Source organism: Dunckerocampus dactyliophorus, chromosome 9 (genome assembly GCF_027744805.1).
Source record: "Dunckerocampus dactyliophorus isolate RoL2022-P2 chromosome 9, RoL_Ddac_1.1, whole genome shotgun sequence".
Classification (NCBI taxonomy): Eukaryota; Metazoa; Chordata; class Actinopteri; order Syngnathiformes; family Syngnathidae; genus Dunckerocampus; species Dunckerocampus dactyliophorus.
Genome location: NC_072827.1, coordinates 4,984,845 through 4,999,462, shown reverse-complemented (window position 1 = coordinate 4,999,462; position 14,618 = coordinate 4,984,845). Strand labels below are relative to the sequence as shown.

At 42.2% G+C, this 14,618-nt stretch overlaps 1 protein-coding gene across 6 annotated transcripts in view; it reads left to right on the top strand.

Moving 5' to 3' along the window:
* The window catches only part of LOC129187758 (protein mono-ADP-ribosyltransferase PARP4-like), an 85,264-nt gene that overhangs the window by 17,538 nt on the left and 53,108 nt on the right, over positions 1-14,618 (top strand). For all 6 annotated transcript variants that reach the window (XM_054787418.1, XM_054787421.1, XM_054787417.1 and 3 more), the window contains 5 exons: positions 1,067-1,234; positions 5,959-6,110; positions 6,439-6,570; positions 9,136-9,234; positions 9,362-9,545. In XM_054787418.1, coding sequence (XP_054643393.1) covers positions 1,067-1,234; positions 5,959-6,110; positions 6,439-6,570; positions 9,136-9,234; positions 9,362-9,545 — 735 coding nt within the window. The remainder of the gene's footprint in view (positions 1-1,066; positions 1,235-5,958; positions 6,111-6,438; positions 6,571-9,135; positions 9,235-9,361; positions 9,546-14,618) is intronic.

The following is a 14,618-nucleotide window of genomic DNA, read 5'->3' as shown; positions in this document are numbered from 1 at the left end:
CGAGGGGAAAAAAAGGCACCATTTTACGGGAATACACCCATAAAATTATGATGACAAATAATTTTTCTATTTTGTTGTTTTTGTAGCTTAGAGTTAAAATATTAAAGAAAATTTTTTTTTAAAGCCGCAATATTATGAGAAAGAAACAAAGCAAAATAAAGATATAATTTTTGGAAAATTTGGTTGGGGAAAAAGTTATATTATGGGAATAAAGTCACAATATTACATAGTTTACGAAGATGATTTAAGAAGAAAGAAATATTTATGTAAAAATACAGCAAAAATGGGGGAAAAGAGCTAAGTCTAAATTTTTTTTTCACCGATTTCACAAAGCTGAGATGCATTTTTTTATTTAGATATGCTGTATATAAAGTGGTGTGAAAAAGTGTTTGCCCTCTTCCTGATTTTTTTCCCTGTGTTTGTCACACTTAAACGTACCAGATCATCTAACAGATTTAAATAATTGTCAATGATAACACAACTGAAGACAAAATGTTTTGAAATAAAACTTTTTCTGATTATTAAGTGAGGAAAAAAAATCCAAACCTGCATAGCCCTGTGTGGAACAACAATTCTGCAAAATTCCTCCCCACCGCTGTAAGAGACTCATTGCAAGTTATCACAAACGCTTGATTGCAGTTGTTGCTGCTAAGGGGGGCCCAACCACTTATTAGCTTTAGGGGGCAATGACTTTTTCACACAGGGACATGTAGCTTCGGATTTTTTAATAATAAAAAGTTTCAATTAAAAACTTCTTTTTGTGTTCATTTGACTTGTCGGGGGGGGGGAACACATTGTAACTTCGTGGCATATCTACATGGGTTGGTGTACAAAATTCAAAGTAGCCGGTGCATAATGTAATTTTTCAATATGTGGCCGTCACTGGACACCCCTGCTTGGACACCTCTGATATACACGGTAATGTACATATTTAATTTGATGTAAGTCTCACCTGGCTGTAAGTCGCAGGACCGGCTAAACTATGAAAAAACTGTGGGCTTATACTGTATATTTTTGGTAAATTTCATTTGGAATGACGGCTGAAACGATGTGCATGTTTTTTTAGGTGAGCAGAGCAGAGGGCTTGTTGATTCAAGCTCAGAGAAACCTGCTGGAGGGGCAGCACATGGAAGTGGCCCGACTTCTGTTTGAAGTGTACACCCTGCTGCCACACAGGATGCCCACCATGACCCTCAACACCAAGCTTTTTTCTCAGAAGCTGGACCTGTGTCAGGTACACACACATGCACAAACGTCCAAAACAGATAAGCCTACATCGTGATGAATATTGCCGCCGTGTCACAAAACAGCACACCCAAAGAGGCTTTTTATTTTGCCTCCTCAATTTTGTGGCGCTTTTGAAGCGAGTCGAAAAAACGCTTTGATGAACTTGCTAAAATACCCTCGAGCTTGTTTTTTTTTTTTTAGTTGTTGCTGCTTTTGAGCATTTTAAACGCTCACAGCTTTCACGTGGCAAAGAATATGCTCGTTGAAATGTTTTGATTTCGCTGTCTTCGTAATGATTCAGGTGTAATTGTTAACATTGCTCTTGCTGTCACTTATTAGAGGTCAAATTCAGAGGCAAAAAAGACAACGTGAGATCACCTCAAAATAGCAAAATAACAGGAGGGAAGATGGTTCTGTTTGCTCCCCCTTCCATCATTAAGCCACAGGATGGAGAATCAAATTAGACCTGGCGCTAAAGATAACGCAACACTGACATTATAGACTGCCAAAGAAGGTGATGCGGGGTTGCCATGGGAACAACAAATGCTACTGTCTTTGTGGCAGGCATGTCCAAACATTTACTGAGAACTCAAAGGATGCGGCGGCCTGTGTGATATGTTTTCATTTGTAAACAGGCTGAAATGAATCCACCATGAATATGCAAAGATGATTTATTTTGACTTATTAATGGTATTTCATTTATTTTTTATTGTATTGTATTTTTTTGTATTGTATTATTCCCTTTATGTCATTGTGGAACCGCTACCGTGCTACGCCTTCTGTGGATTTTCTGTGAATTTTATATTATGCGAATAGAATGACAAAGATTTCAATTTTGAACCTTGCAAAAAAAATTTCTCTTTACAGTGTTCCCTCGTTTATCGCCGGAGATAGGTTCCCAAAATAACCTGCGATAAGTGAAATCCGCAAAGTAGCCAACTTAATGTTTTTACAATGATTATATATGTTTTAAAGCTATAAAACCCCTCACCATCCACTTTATACACTTTTCCCAGACAGGCATGAACATTTTATCACATTTCTCTCTTGTTTAAACACTCTCAAAATTGAAATTTTCTTTAATTTTAATGATCAACCTACTAGGTTGGACACAAGAAATTAAGTGACTCACACGTATTTCACTCCCTGACCGCGCCTCCTGGCACCGTTCAGCTGTAGCGTTTTTGTGTCCTTGTTAAAACATATCACTCCTGTCATCATATATCATATTTTACTCCTTCTTATCGTCCTCTATGAACTGAAGATTCATTTACAGTATTCCGTTATGGCGCCGTACACCGCAGAATTTCTACCTTCCTTCAGCATGTCTAGAAGTCCGACTTTTTTGTGGCTTCCCCTGCTATTTGGGGACAGAACGTTTCGTCGACATTGTGGGTTTTGTCAGGGACAAAACCACACAGCATTCAGAGTCACAGGTTAGCTTCTTTTGTTTCTTCTATTGTTTTCAATATTGGCGGTTAGCAAGCAGCTCACATGGTTAGCAAGTTTGCTCGCCATGACCACAAAAAGAGACGCCACAAAGGAGATTGAATGACAATGGTCTACAACCAATGAGGACGCAGAAGACAATGGGCGGTACACAGAGAAGAAAGGGAAGAGCAATTTTTTTAGTGTTTATTGAGGAGTATTTTTTAGGGCTCTCAATTGATTACATTATTTAATCGTGATTGATCAAATTTTGTCCATAGTTAACTTATAATTAATGACAGATAGAAATACATTTTTTAATCTATAATAAGTAGGGATGCCAATTTCTTGGTAAACGATTCAATAACTACCGTATTTTCACATAAGGCGCACCGTATTAAAAGGCGCAGTCTCAGTTACAGGTGCTATTTCTGTATTTAACATGTACATAAGGTGCACCGTATTATTGGCCGCAGGTATGCACGCTAAAACAGACCGTGTCGCTCAGAAGTCAGTGAGGAAGCGACAGTGCTTTATTTCTTTGGACAGATTAAGAGCAGAAATCTCATTCATTTTATCAAAACCACTTGAAATCAGGATGGTCATCATTCAACACAACAGTCTCAGTCATGGTGCACAACTAAAAACATCACACAGCAACGCAAAAACAGACAAGACACTACCGCTATTTGTGCAGAACAATAACTAACAACTATGTAGCTCATACATGTAACTTTAAGAGCATTTGCACCAAAACACTACGCAAAGCACGCTGGGGAACAGGAAGTGCTCCCAGCGACGCTATAATACGCTAGCATGCATGCTATCGTATGTTTTTAAAAAGGCAGCGGGAGCAAAACTGAGTTGGGTTGTACTTTATTGAAGTATTTAACAATGTACTCACGTTATTTTTGATCAATCCTCATCCACAAATCCATTAAAGTCCTCATCTTCTGTATCCCAAATAAATAGTGGGGCAAGTTCTCCATCAAACACGCCAGGTTCCCTCTCGTCATTGTCAGTCAGAGTCGGTCTTGTTGCCGTGCGGCACTTCAGAAATGATGCCGGTTTTTGTGAAAGCTCGAACAACACTGCATCAGAAGCACTGCCTCCGAGTCTTAGTGAAGCTTTGTTTGCTAGCTGTCATCCATCGCTCCCACGCCGCTAGCAAATTCACTTTAAACGGCGTGTTTACACTGATGTCCAGCGGTTGGAGTTCCTTCGTCAAGCCTCCTGGAATGATGGCAAGCTCCGAGTTAATTTGCTGCACTTGGTTTTTCACAGCGGCTGTGAATTGGGCGCGCATGGAGTCAGATCAACAAGGACGGTGACACGTGTGAAAAAAACATCCGGTCTCTTTCCGTACATGTCACTCAGTCACTCAGCCATTTTCTCCTCGTCCTTCCAGCCCCTTTGATTGGTCCGGCTGGAAACTTTTCTTTAGGCAACGTCTTCCTCTTAAAAATCACCACAGATGGCAGTTTCCGTCCATTACTATGGCAACCAAGCACAACAGTAAAAGCCGACTTCTCATGTCCCGTTGTGTGTATCGCTACCTTCTCTCCTCTACAGTGTGGTTCACCGGGATGTCGAAAGTGAGCAGCATGTCGTCCATGTTGGTGATGTAGTTGGGCTGGATGTGTTTTTCTGCAATGTTTTTACTGCAGCAGGAGTGGAAGATGGCCAGCTTTCCTTGTAATCCGCTGGATGTTGCTGTGCCACGGTAATCCTTGTCCGGATGGATAGATGGCGCGTTTCATAAAATATACTTATGTAACTACTGGGGGCGTGCGTCCTCAGTCACGTCCACCTTTCCTGTATATAAGCAGCGTGTCGGCAGGAGACGCTCTAAGTCAGTCGAGTGGCGCGCTCATAAAAGTCACACAGCAACACTCACAGATTTTCGAACTCGGTACACACATAAGGCGCACCACATTATAAGGCGCCCCGTCCATTTTGGACAAAATGTAAGACTTTTAAGTGCATCTTAAGGTCGTGAAAATACGGTACATTAAAAATAAAAATAATGTAAAGGGATATCAATTTTGGAAATACGGGCCATTATTTTATTCAAAAAATAATATAGAGTTAGAAATCCCCCAGTTTTTGCATGTTTAATGCGAGCATCAATTTGTCCCACTTAGTTTGACAGTCCTTGAACGCACCCTCTATCTTTCTCCCACGCTGCACACTGCATTCCCACTGTATTTCTTTCACCTCATATTTGCTCCCAAATTCTGATACTATGTGGGAATGCATAATAAATGGGAATGCATAATAAATAAGATCAATGAGATGGCTATACTGTACGTATACTGTACGTATGTTTTGCTGATGTGTTGAAAATTTGCCCTGGTGACTAGCTAGTGTGCTGCTACACATCCGTTCTGGTCTTGAGCCATGGTCACATTGACACAAGCCTCCAAATAGCTGTCCTCGGCTATGCCTGTCAGTAAATAGCGGCTCATAACCCTCATTTTAGCTCGCAGTTCAAAGCAAAAAATCAGCTGAGAGAAGCCTTGCATCTCGTTAGTGGGGGCACTCATATGCCAAGATACCACTGCATAAATGACAATACAGCAAGTACCTGCAATGCTCCAGTAACTTCTCGCTTCTCTCTGACAGGCGACGTACACCGTGACAACTCAAATCACAGCGACGGCAGATACAAATGACTTTGGTCTTGTTGCGAGAGCCATCTGCCAGGGCTTTGAAGCTAAACTTACCAATGAAAATACCCTTTTCTTTCTCCATTTCTGCTCAATATTTGCTCCCGCCTGTGGCTCCGCTGCTTTTCCTCAAACTGCGGTGTGGGCCGAGGGTCGAGGGTCAAACAGGATGTGTGCACGTTAATCGCGTGTCAAAAAAAATTGTCCCGTTGATGGAAACATCCGTGAACACGTTAACTATGACAGCCCTAGAATTTTTTTTTAATGTGGCGTGACCAATAAAAACTGTGCCGCTGTCCAAGTAATTATGATATTGTTATTTTAAGGCCAAATTCCAACCCAGGCCAATCCAACTTTATCTGTAAAGCACTTTGAAACAACCAGTGCTGTACAGAATAATAAATAAAAGACATAGTAAATAAGATGGATAAAAGTAACAGCCAAAATAAAATACAGTAAAAACAGAAACAGTTAAATGAGTCAAAATAGTATTACTACAATTATAGGCGTGAAAAGATACTACCCTATAAATCTTAACAAGTACAGTACTTATCTCATGAATATGGTGTCATTTAGTTGCTATGGAAACATCAGACACGCACAGCACACATCCACACTGTTCCTCCTTGACCAGTTAATCCGAGACATCCTGAACGTGAGCGAGATGACCCTGAGGAGCCCCACCCCTTCCAGCGTGGGAAAGTTCCGCGCCCTGCGTTGCAGCATCGAAGCGGTGGACCACGGCGGCCCAGAGTCTCGCGCTGTGGCGTCTCTGCTGCGGGACAGGTGAGCCTCTCTTTCACCTGCGTGTAATGTGTGACCAGAATGAACGAAAAGCGGCGTTCTGCGTCGAGACATTCAGTGTGGCGACTACCTTTTCACATGCGATGCTTTTGAAGCCTTTTCCGACAATCTCAGTAGAAGGTTAGCGCAGGTGTATGGAGCCATGTGCCGCAGTTTAATCCGCACGACGAGGCCTTTCAGCCACGGCTCCCGTGGGTCTCACTCACGCTTGATGATCCCCAGTGGGCTCATAAAAAGCTTGCTTTTCATCCAAAAGAGAGACACAGCCTGTGAACCTGCATTATTTTTGCCTGTTTTTTGCTTTTTTCAGCGCCGTGCAGATACATCAGGTGCTGCGAGTCAGCAGAGCCGTGGAGCTTCAGACTTTTAAAGGCCAGCTCGGCAACATCAAGTCCCTCCTCCACTCCTCCAGTGCCAGTAACTTTGTCGGAATTCTGTCAAGGTGAGCTGGAGCGCGACACACACACACACATAGATAACAACTTGTGGGTCTCAGGGGATCCAGCATATGCTGAAATCCATTCTGTAGGACCACATTAGTAACATCAACTTATGTTGAAGTTGACATCATGCACGTCAGTGTATGGAACCATGTGACTTCTTCCAGCTAACCAGCAAAGACTGGCACTGATAATAACAATAATAATACAGTAGCTCTTTAAAATTCCTGGCTTGTCTCTATTATGGTTTTTCAAATATATGTTTATTAATAAAGAATTGGTGTTTTGTGGCAGATTACAGCTTATTATTAGTAAAAAAAAAAAAAAGCAAATGTGACATACTTTTTGCCTAAAAGAAGCATTTTCAAGCATAAGATCGGCTAAACAATGTTAAATACAAATATAAGGCATTCCAATATGTAGTATTCTACACTGGTCAAAGGGTGTCAGTAATGTTGATGAGACAATAGCCACCACAGGAAGTGCTGTACAGAACAAGAAGTGAAAAAAAAAAAAAGTACAACAAAAAAAACAAGTAACTCTCCCAATGCTAACGTGTGAGTGTACATGACCCAAATCGCTGTGGTGGTACTAATGTATTTGTGGTGGGCCGCCAGAAATAAATAAACGTATCGGAAAGAGTGACATCACTTGCCATGATGCAGGGCAGATCTACAAGCACAATAGAAATCATGTTTTAAATGATTACCAATTATTGATTGGCTGGCGACTAGTCCAGGGTGTACCCCACCTCTCGTCCGAAAAGGCAGCTGAGGTAGTGCTCCAGCATACCCGTGACCCGAGTGAGGACAAGCAGGCACAGATAATGAATGGCTGGATGGACGTATTAAAACTACTGTCTTATCTTTGCCAAGGCAGCATTTTCCACACTGTTCTTTCGAATAATAATAATTACAGATGCACGATATCTTTATTTTTAAACTGATACCGATAATGTTCTGCTCCTCAAGACCGATTATGGTACCAATAACCCATAACGTTTCTATATCTACTTTTTAAAATTTTTATTTAAGTGTCGTGTGTGCACACCTGCAGGTAAGAAGGGCTGGAACAAATTAGGATTTGACCAAGTGTACCTGTTGATTTGTCCTAATCAAACATCATGACATTACTACTACCACGTCACTACTATCAGGAGAACCAGAGTATAGAGCGGGAGGAGCCACCTGCTGTGGCACACGCTCCGAGCAACCAGTGTGACGCCACGGAGGTCTCTGGAAAACCTTTTGCACTTTTCAAACGGCGCACCGCTGGCGCTTCAGGTGGCTGATAAGGTTTTTTGTGTGCTCGATGGTGCTTTTTCCTCTTCATCGTGGAGCATTTGGTACAGGGCCCTTCCTCTTAAAGTGGATGTTTGTTTACAAGTGAGCTCAGGGGAAGTTACGACAGGCCATTAACATCACAGGCAGGAGAAAAGAGCAGCGCTTAATTTGCTCACCATACCACGCCTCATTTTTTTAAATGATCGGTTATCAGAGGTTTTTTTGCCTCATTTAACCCCAGCCATTTTTCAAAAGACAACCCCTTCAGCACTAGCCATTTTAGAACATTTTGACTGATCTTTCAAGGCACACAGAATATTGTGTTCTATGGCTATATAAACATGGAACCTACCAAAAGAAAGATCTTTCATCAGATAAAAAGTTAGTTTCGACCTTTTTCTGTTCTTTAGTAATCAGCAGTAGAACATAGGTACTGTAAGTTTCAGGAAAATATCAGGGAGGGAAAAAAACAGCCTTTTGTGAAAGATAGATTTCAAGCATAACTTTCACTTTGACAGAAATATTTTGTGCTTTTGTGACAGCTCAAATATCTAAACAAATATGGCAACACAAAAAATTGTTGTTTTTCATCCAAATTACAATTTATTTAGAAATATAACACCATGAAGTATTTACAATTTTCACAGTTGGAATTGAACTATGTGTGTGCACGTGTACGCACGTGTGTGTGCATGTTCATGCGTTAAAATTTCCCTACAATTTGTAACCTTCTGCACGCTACACTCCTCCATGCTCTTCCACTTCCTCCTTCCTGTCATGTGTGATTTTCCCTTCACTTGATCTCTGCCGAGCTCTTATCAAATGCACTTTTGCCACCTGGGGGCCGTTTTTATGGTAAAGCGCTTTGAAGTGAAATGCATTTGCTCTTATTGCCTCTCGCTCAAAAGAACACGAAAGATGTATAAGTACGCTGTTGGGATTGGGCGTTCAAGATTGTGAAAATGTATAAAAATACGTCTTTGGTCTTGAATGATTTAATGTTATCCGGTTTATCGCTATGAAATCGTAATTCCCTCATATCGGTCCAATAATTATCGTGCACCCCTAATAATAATAATAAAAATAATAATAATACATCTCATTAGGCAGTCAGTGTGCGGGGAACGTACAGGCAAAAAATATCAGAATTGCATGATATGACATGATGAATGTTACCGTTCTCAGGTCATAAAGAATGAACCAATGTTTGTGTCCTCTGCCCTTTGTGTACTGATAAATGCACTGCAGTGGATTTCTATGTTGAAGGCAACAATGTGTTCTCAGGGGTCTGCTGCTGCCTTATGTTGGAGTGGAGCACCACGGCATTGACAGAACAGACGCTGGCAGCCTTGGAAGTGGTATCTACTTCAGCGATAGCATGAGGTCAGAAGAATGCCTTTTAAAACGTCCATAGACATCACGCATCCGACACCTTTTATTTGCTCTTTTTTTTCCCTCTTCTTGAAGATGCACATGGTCACTAAGCTATGTGTCCTCCTACGTCCTGCAGCACTTGTCTCAAGTACGCCAAGCCCAGCGCCACAGACGGCTCTCGGCTGCTCATGGTGTGCGACGTGGCCCTGGGGGATTGCATGGAGCTCCACCGGAAAGACCCCACACTGACTCGGGCCCCCGAGGGACACGACAGTGTGCGTGCCGTCCGCCGCACTTCCTTCATTCAGTCAGAGTTTGAGGTAGGGCTGAGGAGTGTGTCAGTGTGACAAAATAGTTTAATGAGCATACGTGCTGCAGCTGGAAGTGAAATATCAGTCAATCTATGGATATATCAATGGATTAATCAAACATTAATAATCAATCGATTGTGTAAAACACAACAATGAAAGATAAATGGAGTGCAATACTTGGGTGCAACCAGTAGAGGCGCTGTTGATTCCATCCTTTTTACTGGTGGCCTTGCCAAGAAAATCCACAAGTAATTGACACGGCCTTAAAAATGTCTATTTTTGACACACGGCTCGCTCCCCCTTCCCCTCTGAACACTCATGCTAGTGTGACGTTGATGTTCTCGTCCGATGTCAGTTCAACATTTGCAATAGAAGTGACGAAGTGAATCTTCAACTTGTATGACTTGGTTTTCCTGGTTTTGGTACATTGTCTTGATTTTCATATAATATTGCATATAACAAACTGGTCAGTTTGCCCTCTACTGTATTGTTCTGCGAATTTGAGTGCCCAGCAACTCACTGGTCTTAATAACCTGTCATTGGACCAAAAAGTGATTCTCTATTTTTTGTCAGAAATTTGTACATTTCTGACAATTTCCATATGAGTTATTGTGCAAACATGGTTCAAGCACGAATAAAGAAACTAACAGGCCTGCCAAGCTTGAGGACATTTGATGAGTATAGTCCCCCCCCGCCTCGTTCCACTGATATAGGTTAACATTGTGAGACACTTGTGGGACATACCGTTTTACATCCATGACGCACTTGCCATCAGGGTTATACTTAATATGAAAACCAAAGTGGTTCCAAATGCCAGATCCTGAAGGATGGTGGAGGATCTCGAATATCAGGTACATATTTAAGGCATTAGCAGGGTTCCCACATGTCCTGAAAAAACCTAGAAAATGATTGACCATTTTTAGTCATGGAAAACATTGAAAATGGAAAACAAAAATGCAAATGTTTTGGAAACAGTTATCCTGGAAAATGATTTATCCTCTCCCTGCCTTGTGAATGCAAACGGGTTAAAAGTTAAGCGCACGTAATCTCACCTCACATTATCTTCTGGGCAACATTACAGTGCTTATGACACCAAAAAAATGCTTGGAAAAAAGCAATAAAAAATAAGAGTCATCCTTAAAAGCATCCTTAACGAATGCACATCATGTCAAGCCACATATCTCAGTTGTGATGGCAGACGGAGCCACGATCGCATCCCCACTCTTTAAAACACATCAACAGCAGTGCAATTCCAACACCATATACAGTATCTATCTCCAACTCACAAAAACGTCTCTAGTCCACTCGACCTGGGAACGACACTTCCTCATTGTCACTAGACAATGAGGTGAGATACATTCACTGACACTTCGAAAATCACAGCGACGTTGGTGTGGTCTAAATAAACAGCAAGGCAAAGAAAGACAGTAAGTCCATATTCTTATATCTCAGTAACCTAACTCTTACTGCAGAGGTACAATTTGCTGCATTTAAGTATGCTCGGAAAACCCCAAAAAATACATCTACACCCAAAAAATGTGAATTCAACTTAAGTCACGTAGTGTCTTTGAATGTAACCTTTCATGGCTCATAATACCCTACCTGAACAAAACAAACGCACGAAAAGCAGCAGGCCCAGACAACATCTCTAAGGCGGTCCACTCCAGGTTTGCTCATCAGAGCTAGCTGATGTGCTTGCTGACATATTTAACCTGTCGCTTGCACAAGCATCTGTACCGACCAGCTTTAAGTCCACCACCATAGTGCCCGTACCCAAGAAGAGCAACATGACCTGCTTCAATGACTATCGCCCTATAGCACTCACTCCTATTGTAATGAAGTGCTTTGAAAGAATAGTCATGACCCACATCAAAAAGAGCATCCCGGGAACTGTGGACCCTCTACAGTTTGCATATCGCCAGAACCGGTCCACGGATGATGCAGTCAACACTGCCATCCACACAGCCCTTTCTCACCTACAGGGCCAGGACACATATGTCAGCATGCTATTTATAGACTATAGCTCTGCTTTTAACACAAACACAAACTCACAAGCTCCTCACACTTGGCCTGTCACCCTCCCTCTGTAACTGGGTGTTGAACTTTCTAACAGGCAGGCCCCAGTCAGTCAGAGTCCACAATCGCACATCCAGCTCAGGAATTGTGAGCACTGGGACCCCACAAGGGGTGTGTGCTGAGTCCGCTCCTCTACACGCTCTTCACCTACGATTGCGTGGCCTCCCAGAACAACACAAGCATCATTACATTTGTGGATGACAGCCATCGGCCTGATCACTGGTGGTGTTGAAACATCATACAGAAGAGAGGTGGCGGACCTCATAGCTTGGTGTCGTGATAACAATCTCCTTCTCAATACAGATAAGACTAAAGAGATGATGATCGACCCAAGAACAAGGGAAAAGGAGCCGCATAGACCCCTGTTTATTGATGAGACTGAGGTGGAGAGGGTGAAAACCTTCAAGTTCCTTGGCACACACGTCAGCGAGGACCTCACCTGGTCTCACAACACCCAACAAATTCTGAAGAAGTCCCAAAGGAGACTGTACTTCCTGAGAAGACTGAGGAAATTTGGCATGTCCACCACAATCCTGAGTTGCTTCTACAGATGCACTATGGAAAGTGTCCTTACAGCCTCCATCACTGTTTGGTACGGTAACTGTACAACACGTGATAGGAAGCCACTCCAGCGGGTGATCAAGACCTCACAGAACATTGTTGGGGCGGCCCTCCCCTCACTGCAAGACATTAATAAAACTAGAGTACTATGCAGAACACACAACCTCATCAAGGACAGCACACATCCATAACACTCATTATTCACACTCCTACCGTCAGGCAGACGCTACAGGAGTTTGAAGTCCAGGACCACAAGGCTGGCAAACAGCTTTTAGCCACAGGCCATCAGGCTTCTCAACGAAGCACTCACACACGCCGCACGCAACACACGCACACACTCATAGCACTTTATTTATTTATTTATTTATTTATTTATTTGTTTGTTTGTTTGTTTGTTTGTATTTATTTATGTTTCTTATGTTCTTATTCTATCTTGTGTTTTCTTTCTTTTCTTGGGAGAATGAACAGAATAAGAATTTCATTGCATAGTATAACTGCCTGTTTTACTATGCATATGACAATAAAACTCTTGAATCTTGAAAAGAAAGATTAGACTCTCGGCTTTCATCAGAAAAAAACATTTGTTTCTACCTTTTTCCATTCTTTAGTAACCAGCAGTAGAACATAGGTAAGTTTCAGGAAAATATCAGTTCCCAAACAAAAAAGGGAGAAAACCCAACTTTTTGTAAAAAGATACATTTCAAGCATAACTTTCACTTTGACATGAATTTTGTGCTTTTGTGACAGCTCAAATATCTAAACAACCATACCAACATAAACAACACAAAAAGGTGACAACACAAAAACATTAAAATAACAATTTATTTACAAATATGACACCATGAACTAGTTACAATTTTCACATTTGGAACTTAACTGGGCCGCACAGTGGTCTAGTGGCCACACAGTCACAGTCTGGAGATCGGGAAGACCTGGGTTCGATTCTCCGTTGGGCATTTCTGTGTGGAGTTTGCATGTTCTCCCCGTGCATGTGAGGGTTTTCTCCGGGTACTCCGGCTTCCTCCCACATTCCAAAAACATGCATGTTAGGTTCATTGGTGACTCTAAATTGTCCATAGGTATGAATGTGAGTGTGAATGGTTGTTTGTCTACAGACCCTTTCCAAAAAATCAGAATATCATGGAAAAGTTGTTTAATTTCCATAATTCCATTCAAAAAGTTTAACTTTCATAGATTATAGATTCAGGGCCCACAATTGAAATGATTTCAAGTATTTATTTGTTTATTTTTACATAATTTGGGCTTCCAGCTCATTAAACCCACGAAAACAGGAATTCAAAAAATTTGAATCCAAGAAGAAATCAGCCCAAATTTTGCAGGGCATGAATGTTTTAAACTGAGTGTCACACACTAATCATCTACTAAACTCAAATCACCTGCACAGGCTTCCCCAGGTGTCATTAAATTGCTTCAGTTTGGTTCAATTGTCTCAGTTGGGTTCAATATGGGGAAGACTGCAGACATGACAACTGGCCAGAAGACCATCATTGATACCCTCCATAGGATGGGTAAGCCACAAAAGTTCATAGCTAAGGAGGCTGGTTGTTCTCAGAGTGCTGTGTCCAAGCATATCAATGGAAAGTCTAGAGGAAGGGCAAAATGTGGCAGGAGAAGATGCACCAGCAAAAGAGATGACCGTGGGCTTCAACGGATTATCAAACAGGGAAGATTCAAGAATCTGGCAGAGATCGAGAAAGAGTGGAATGAGGCGGGAGTCACAGCTTCAAAAACCACCACATTCAGACGCATCCGGGAGATGGGCTACAACTGTCGGGTTCCTCGGGTCAAGCCACTTGTGAACCTGAGCCAACGTAGGAAGCGTCTCCACTGGGCCAAGGAGAAGAATGACTGGACTGTTGGCCAGTGATCCAAGGTCCTCTTTTCCGATGAAAGTAAAGTCTTTCATTTGGGAATCAAGGTCCAAGGGTTTGGAGGAAGACGGGTGAGGAACAGAACCCAAACTGCCTGAGGTCCAGTGTGAAATATCCACAGTCCGTCATGATTTGGGGTGCAATGTCCGGTGCAGGTGTTGGTAAACTCTGCTTTCTTAAATCCAAGGTCACCGCAACAGTCTACCAGAATGTTTTAGAGGACTTCATGATTCTTTCTGCTGAGGATCTGTATGGAGATGCAGATTTCATCTTCCAGCACGACCTGGCCCCTGCCCATACCGCCAGAAGCACCAAAACCTGGTTTGATGCCCATGCCATCACAGTGCTTGACTGGCCAGCCAACTCACCGGACCTAAACCCCATTGAGAATCTATGGGGTATTCTCAAGAGGAACCTGAGGGGCACCAGACCCAACAACAAAGAAGAGCTGACAGCAAGCATCAAGGAAATCTGGGCTTCCATAACTCCCAGGCAATGCCACAGGCTGATTGCTTCAATGCCACGTGGCATCGAGGCAGTGATTAAGGCAAAG